The sequence below is a fragment of the Apis dorsata genome, unplaced genomic scaffold, assembly GCF_000469605.1.
Source record: "Apis dorsata unplaced genomic scaffold, Apis dorsata 1.3 scaffold_222, whole genome shotgun sequence".
In the NCBI taxonomy this organism is placed as follows: Eukaryota; Metazoa; Arthropoda; class Insecta; order Hymenoptera; family Apidae; genus Apis; species Apis dorsata.
In genome coordinates, this window is record NW_006263504.1 from 270205 (window position 1) to 278582 (window position 8378).

The 8378-nt window shown below is 41.1% G+C and overlaps 1 protein-coding gene across 10 annotated transcripts in view; it reads left to right on the forward strand.

The window, feature by feature from the left end:
- LOC102681371 (dystrophin, isoforms A/C/F/G/H-like) overlaps positions 1-8378 on the forward strand; it is a 428634-nt gene that overhangs the window by 74695 nt on the left and 345561 nt on the right. For all 10 annotated transcript variants that reach the window (XR_004150464.1, XR_004150465.1, XR_421758.2 and 7 more), the window contains one exon: positions 3837-3935. Coding sequence is in view for 1 of the 10 variants with exons in the window: in XM_031510344.1 (XP_031366204.1) it covers positions 3837-3935 (99 nt within the window). In the remaining 9 variants the exon portion in view is untranslated. The remainder of the gene's footprint in view (positions 1-3836; positions 3936-8378) is intronic.

Below are 8378 nucleotides of genomic sequence, written 5' to 3' on the forward strand. Positions count from 1 at the left end.
ATGGATTTTATTGTCATCTGGCCGTCCATTGTGTCGATTCTATGGTACGCCTTTCCTATTTGCCGAGTCAACAGTCAGACTGCAGCTCAGCTCGACGTCATAACAGCTATCTCCCTTCTTCCATTTCCGGCTGCGCTGTCTCGCTGACAAGTATTGTGCTGTTTGCATGAAAACGAGCGAGAGGCTTCGCGGTAACGAGACTCGAGCGGGGATCGAGTTGCCGATGAAATTCTATTTTGCCTCGCGTTAGGCCTCGTCTCGTGCGTGCCCACGGCTATTCCGTGGAATTGATTAGGTCGGCCATCATCGATTCTGACACGGTGGTTCCCGCGCGAAAACCGGGAAGAAAAGACGGGGAGAAAAAGAGGAAGAGGAAGAATAATAAAAGACAAACGAAAGCGGGGAACACTTGGAAAACTAGGTTGGTGAAATTTTAAACGAGCTCGATTTAAACCTCCATTTATTCACGTTACCCTTCTTCTTCACCGAAGTTTTTAAAAACTACGTTCCTCCATTCACCGTGGAGAGCGATACACGCGTGTGTTTTTTTTTCTTTTTATTTCCACATGCCAGAAACTGGTCCTTTTCCGTCCTTCCCCTCTCTTTCTCTCTCTCTCTCTCTCTGTCTTTCTCAATCACGTTTCTATACGCTTTCTCTTCGTCGTACAGAATCTCGTTTCTGTGTCTCCTGGCACAGAAACTATTTCGTACTCCATTTTCCTTTGAGGCAAGCGTGGTATCTAGCTTATTAGATTCTTGCTGGTCGTCCCGGCGAAATGTTTTCCTATTTGACGCGCGTGTTCTCGCATGGTACGCGCTCCTTGTCAACTTTTTCTCTGTATTAAATTCATCCCTGCCCCGTGATCTATGCTCGTTCCGATGATACCAATTCCCCTCGTCGTTGCGTCTTTCGTCAATGAATTGGAATTTGGAAACGTTAAAAATTGGGGAGAAAAGAATAAGAAATAAAGAAAGAAAAAAAGAAGCAGAAGACTCGTTGAAATTTAGGATATTTTTTTTCCACGAGAGAAAGACGCGACGATGAAACAACGGATGGAACGAGCGCGGCCGAACGTGGGAGGAAGAGTCGTTGAACTTTTCACGCAGAAATATACGCCGTTAATGCGGAAAGTTTCACCCGTCCCCGATGAAAGAAGAAACCAGAGACAAAACGTTGGATCGATCCAATTCTGTTCAATCAAAAGCGAAAAATAAGCTTGTGCGCTTTTCAATGGAAAAATTTAATATATCGATATACAATAACGCTCGTTGCTTTCCTCTGTTATCCGAGAATTCAAAGATCGGTCTTTTTAATCTTCTTTCCGGGTTAACGGCCCTGTCCTACAATTTCCTGCAAATGTTCCAACTGTTTTCTCTTTCCCTCCCCTCGTTTATCGATAATTCCATAAATAATTTCGGAATTCTTTTTTTTCGCTTCGAGAAATTGGAACTCGATCGAAAGAGGCGGCGACGAAATGGATTCCATCTATTTTTCATCATTTGCCGAGCCTACCTTGTATCGATTTCAGGCACAGCTGCGTTTATATTTCAAATTAAGCGGCTCGTTTATTTTGAGTGACACGATGGAACAAGTGGAAGAGGCGCGATATAGGTCAGCCCGGGCTGCGATGGTCGTTCGCCTTCCAATATTTTTAATTAAGTTTCCCTGATTCGATTTCTGAGAGGGCTCGTTCTCGTTCTCGTTCTCCTTCTCGTGGATAAATTCTCCTGAAAATAGGTGTCGCGTCGTTCCGTGCACACACACATATATATATACACACACATATATCCATATTTTTACGATCGAACGAACGAAACGGATTTTACACACGCTTCCGTTCTTCCGTTCTTCTATATAAACGAATTTCATTTGAAATTTCACTTGTTCCACAATTCGCGTCTCTTTGTTCGTCCAGCTTTACGAAAATATTCGAGCAGATAAATTTTTTTTTTTTTAAAGCATCGGTACACGAGAGGAACAACGAATCGAGAGTAAACCGTACGATGAAGAATAGTTTCAAATTACTATATAAAAGAGAAATAGAGAGAGAGAGAGAGAGAGAAAATAGAACCAAGGGAAATATTTGATATAAATATTTGTCAATCTCAACTTCTTATCTCTTTCACGTACGTTTCACGTCATCGTAACCGTTCTGTCGTCTTCTCAATTCTACATTTACCTTAAAATTCCTCCCTACTACGTGACGATAATCATCCCACCACTCCCTGGTGCATTTTTCAACGGGTCAAATATCAAAGCTACTGTCGCGTGAAAAGTCTTCTGGCATATATACGAGGACTCGCAGGAATATTTTCCATTCCGTACATATATTCCACCATCCTTCCCTTCGCGGCGTGCTCCCTTGGGATTGGCGGGGGGAGGGCGACGTCTAGGCCTTTCATTTTCATCGAGGCTTCTCTCGTCGAGGCTTTTCAAGAAGGGAGGAAAGAAAGAGAGAGAGAGAGAGAGAGAAATACATCCACCTTGAAGAAAAACCACACGAGAGATATGATCGTTGTTCGACAACGTGCACTTAATCAGGTCGGCTTTACGCGAAGGCGGAATGGGCCCGAAGTGAAAGGCAGAGAGGAGAAGGACATTGGCTCAGACGCGAAGTTTCGAGAGAGACTACTTCGGAGGGGTGGAAAATGTCGGCGAGGCCGAGCGAGACCTTAATTTCCTGTAGCATTCCGGCTTATCTCTTTCGCGATTTATTGACCTACCCGCCAACTTACTTGCACGCTCACCACTCGTAGCAAAGTTGCTAGTCATTGGTCGCGTTCAAGCATCCGTTTCCTGGTTGCGTTAACCAGCATCCGAACTAGATTATCATCGTAGCCTTTTTAGCCGAAAGCTTTACGTAAACTGTGTCCCTCTGTGTCTTTTTTTAAATAGAGACGAAAGCGAGTAGAAAGAAGAAGAATTGAATTAATTACGGAAGATAAAGTGGAAAATTTTATATTCTACCTCGTTTAACCCACATCACCTGGCCTTGATTTGAATAAATCCAATAATCGACTCGTTAATTATTGCCCGTTCCACTCGTATCGTTTAAAAGGGTACAAATTGTCCATTAATCTTTCCTTAAAGAAGAATTCCGCGGATAAACGATACCTTTGTCCGAGCTCATCCAATCCATCAGTTAAGTTTTCCAGCGTTCTAAATGTATTGAATGGCTCAAATCTTTCGAGATTGAACGCAAAATTAATTATTCATTCGTTTGGAAGCGCACAGTTCGTCGTGGTTCTCTGCATTCACGGTGATGGAAATCGTCGTCGTCGAATCGTTCTCACACCAATGATTGCTCGTTCTTGATGAAACGCTAATTAACCGATCCTTAACCGAGGTATCCTTGATATTTAATTACGCGCATCTCTCTTTCTTTAACGAGGAAAAAAGGAAAAAAAACTATTGTTCCTTGCCATTGAAATGTAGATATTTGCGGTGAAATTTGCGTTCTGCCACGATAATCTCGTTACCAGGGACAATGCTTGGTAATTACGGGAACAATGCCCCGAAGACAATGGATGGTGGCGCGAGTAATGTTTTCGCGCTATAATAACCGTGTATCGGTACATTTTCCCTTGTCCCTTCTCTGATATCGGGACACGAGCCACTTACGAGCAGGCGCTCCCATCTAATTTCCGCTTGTAAATACTCGATTCGCTTCTATCCGCCCCTCTGATCGATCACTTCTTTCCGTTTCTATCCCATCGCTCCTCGAACGGCCAAATTTTTACTCGACGACATCTGAAATTTTCAAATAATTCTCCTATTTTTTTTTTTTCCAAAAAATGTTTCAACACAGACATTTGACGCTCCATTTCTCTTTCAGATACGCGACTGGCTAGCTGTGGAAGAAGAGATGTTACGGAAACAAGCTGTGGTCGTCGGCGATGTCGGCGAAATTATGGAGGCGCTTGATAAACAAATGGTAAGCGGATTATCATTGTCCTTTCGTGGTATCCTTCCATGGCTACACGCGATTAATTCTCATTTTTCATTCTCTTATGCAAATCTCGAATAACCGCTCAAAGACACCGAGTTCGAATTTTCATTTTAAAATTTCTTTAAAACTTTCGTCACTTTACGTTCGAAACGGTTCTCACTTTTCTTCCTTATCTTCATTTAACGTTATCGAACGCGTTAACATCACGAATACAGGAAACTAAAAGCACGTACGTCGGCAATGCGACGATCTGCAATATCCGCGAGGGTGGAACAGTTTCGTTACAGTTCACCCCCTTATGTTGGAGGGTAAAAAGACCTCTCTGCGTTATCAACTTAGCATAGCTTGTCGGTCGAGGGATGTTCGAGGAAACGATGTTTCAACCCAGTTGAAAGCTGGATTGACGGGATGGCGTTTTCTCGGTTTTCCAGGGGGATATTGAAAGTGGGGGTTTCTGGGTTACTGACCGGGAAAACCCTGACATTGGCATTGGCATTAAGGGTCCAATGAACGCTGCCACGCCTTCCTCTCTCTGTGCGTCGACGATACATTGTTGCTTCACGCGCAATAGTTATGCTCAGACTATTGATCACTCGTCCGCCGATTTTCTACTCCGCGTTTCTGCCTCTTCTCGTCCATTAATTTTTCTCTCTTCTTTTTTTTCCCCCACTTTGCTTATCCTGAAATAATATCGTATCGTATTTTATTCCAGAGAATTTCTTCTTATCTTCGTTTATTTTTACCTTCGTTTCAGTAAGATTAAGATTAAACAATTCAAATAACGGTCACGAAGGTACGCTTTTTCTTTTTTTTTTTTTTTTTTTTTAGATGATATAATTCCGATAGCCTCGACGGTATTCCCGGTAATTTTATTTTTACGGTTAAATAAGTACCTATAATAATTGGTCTCTCGAAACACAAGTGTTCCCGATTTCGAGTTTTAAAAAAATCGGGGCAGCTTGAGCAAAGAGAAGTTATAGATTCCATTTCTCTTTATGTTGAAGCAGCTCTGCCGCATCTCCAACGTAAATTTCCCTTCGAGTAACAAGTAGATTTATCCCCTTTCCGCGAGTTCTATTTATTTGTTCGTCCATTTGATCGTCTCGACAACGGGGTGAAAGGATGCATATAATAAAGTCTTCACGGAACAATATCGATGATCGGCTCGTAATCTTTTCACCCAACAGAAGAGTGGAGAATGGCGATTCGATAAAATTACGAACGAAGGAATTAATTAAGACTTATAGGCGGCCCTTTCAACGGCCCTCCCTTCCCCTTCGCTCGATGGATGCTCGTGCCAGAGTGAAAACTTTCTCTGTCTCTCTCCCTCTCTCCCTTCCTCCACCACTTTTCCTTCCAATTCGGAAAATCGGGAACAGGAAACGATTGTCCACTTACCCGATGATATTTCAAATTTTTTTCTCTTTTCGATGGATCGATGGAAAAAAAAAAGGAGTAGGAAAAAAGAGAAACGAGGAAAAGTCGGTCGCCGAGTTCTCCACCGCGATTACTCTTGCACGCGGATATAATAAAAGAATTAGGTCTGATCAATGATAGCCAATTTCCCGAGACCGAGATCACCTTGCTCGTTAAAGCGTCACTCAAAATGGTCGGAAAGGGAGTTTTCGGAACACGATTTCACAAGGGCGGTGGAAAACAATGGGTTTGTTACGGCGGTGTTGTTATTGATTTCCGATAACAACGGGAAGCCGGAGCAAAAGATATGGAGAAATGAAAGAGGCATCGAGCGCGGGAGGAAGAAGGAGACAGACGGGGAGGGTTGGAGACGGTTGGTTTTCCATAATGCATGGGGAAGGAGGATATCAGGATCTCTTTGAACACTGCTGATTATCGGAATTAAAATCGTAGGATGATCTACGAAACGGTAATGATTAAACTACGCACGAGTTATGAGAATATGTGTTTCAAGGATCGATTGTATTATTATCGTGTATTATTTCTTTTATTTCTTTTATCGTAGACAATAAAAATGTTTACGTATATTATCCGTATGTTTCGTATATATAGAGATTATATTTGGACGAATATAATAACGCGCGTATTTTACTTTAAGACTCTAAGAGGATACTATTAAAAACGGAAGCTTTTTAAAATCCATTCCGTTCTCATCGCGATATTTTCTATGCACGTTTCACGTGACGATTCGTCAAACTCGAGGCAACGCGACTGTCCTACTTTCGCCCAACACGGAAATTCGAAAGCTCGATTAAAATTCGAGGGAACGCGAACGAATTTGTCAGAATCGCCCGTTGTAATTTTAACGGGTAATTGAATATTAAATCGATCTCCGCGGCAAAACTGTGAATTATCGTCGTCCGGTATATCGCTGAATATTACATACGGATTATTTACAGACTCGCCTTGATTTGTTAACGTTCATCGTTATCCCCTAATTATCTTCACGCGGTCTCATCAAGTTTACACGCGATGAAATCCTTTCATCGACAATGTTGCAATACGAATCGCAAACATTACTTTTCCGCCCTTATATAATTGCGCTTTCCAAACGATAGAAAAAGAACCTCCACCCCTTCCCTCCATATCCGATATTACAAGATCGTAGTTTTCCTTTTCCTTTCCCGAGCGAAATTTCCTTAAAGAGGGAATGGCACGGTCCGGTATCTAATTACGTCAAGTTTTGACGAACTTTCTCCGGCCAACTTCCTCCACGATTTTCGTAATTAGTGTCTCTGCGAGTCGGCTACCGCCAAATTGAAATTACTCTCGAATTATTTCGATTCGAAGGAAAGGGAAGACGGAAGGGGGAAGGAGAAACGAAACGATATCCAGTTGTTGCCTTTAACGGAAACACTTCTACGCGCGTCACGCACGTCTGAACCAAGTTCTCGACTTCGCCCAGGCTGTTGCACGCCGTGCAACGGCTTTATTTAATTGCCGCCTGTTCTTCCTCCCGTTCAACTTGTTCTTTTTACCGATTACGAGAATTCTCGAGCTTTTTTTTTCCAAGACGAGAGGTTCGAGTTGTGCTCACGATTCGCGATGATCCTCGATTCTAGGTCGATTTCGTTAGAGAAATATCGTTGGGAGAAGGAAGAAAATACGACGTTTTCCGCTATCCTGATAATTTTATTATCACCTTATTTTTTAATTCGAGTATATTGTCCCACTTGTGTCTTTTCATCCTTTTTATATTTTTTTCTGTCCAATATTAATTTTCATCGATCGGTGAATACGATGAAAATTGAAAGTTCAAATTTCAACGAGCGATTCGATCAATTCGATACGATTGTAATTCGAAATCGAAACTGAATTTTACCGACTCGAAAACCGGTCGAATAGATAAACGCGAATCTCGCCTGTTATTGTAATTAAAATTTCGTATCGCGTCAGACGGTAAAATTCATTTCGAGCGAAATGGTTGTTCTAATTGTTTCGCGTGTAAATCAAACATCCCACCATAAATTGAACTGTTCTCGGTCTAACTTTGAATCGCGCATCACGGAAAAAGTTGATGTTCCTCCCGGCTCTTGCATTATTCAACGCGTCCAGAATTTTTATTTCTCTCGCTCCTTCATCGTGTTTTTGCGCTGTTTGCTCTCCAGGATACGCGCGAATGAAATTTGACGATTCGTTCGAGAATGGGAATGCATTCATCAATAATAATTTAATCTAAGGTTGTGATATCCTTAAATTATAATTCTTACATACGTCGAGTAATATTCTTGTAAATTTGATTTTGAAAGAATATTCTTAGAATATTTATTATCCTTATATCGAATATATTCGTTTTTTTAAGCTTTTATGGAATAACATTTGGAAAAGGAAATTATTCAGTCTTAGCGTTTGACAATCGTAGCGGAGGGATGGTTGCGTGTGCGCAGTGCGTATCTTCTTTATCCCCTCGATATCCGATTAGGTATCATGCCAGTGAGAGATTCGAACTGACGATTCGAGGATGGTTAATTTAATTATATAAACGTTTTATTTCATAATAATATTTAATCTCTTAATTTTTAGGTTTACAATTTTATTGCGTATTACATACAAGAATTTTATCGCGCATAAAATACAAGAAAATGATGATCACATTCCGGATATTTGAAGATATTTATAAAAATATTTCGAACAAATAAATTTACGGTTACATAAATTTACAAATATAATTGGAACAAAGAGTTTTCGAACGCAAACCAAACCACTTTTTTTGTCACGTTTTATAAAAATTTTACTTGAAAAGAGGAGAAAAAAGAATAAAAGAGAGAGGGAGAGGGGAAAAAAAATCGGAGTAATCATTTAAAAAGAATCAAAGTCAATTTTATCGTATAAAATTTTCAATCCTTCGCTAACGAAATTGCTACGTCTGTTTTGGGCATGGTTTAAAGCGTTTACTAAACGGCACCCTCTGCACGCGAATTTTGTGCCCCGTAGGCTTTATACCCCATAAGC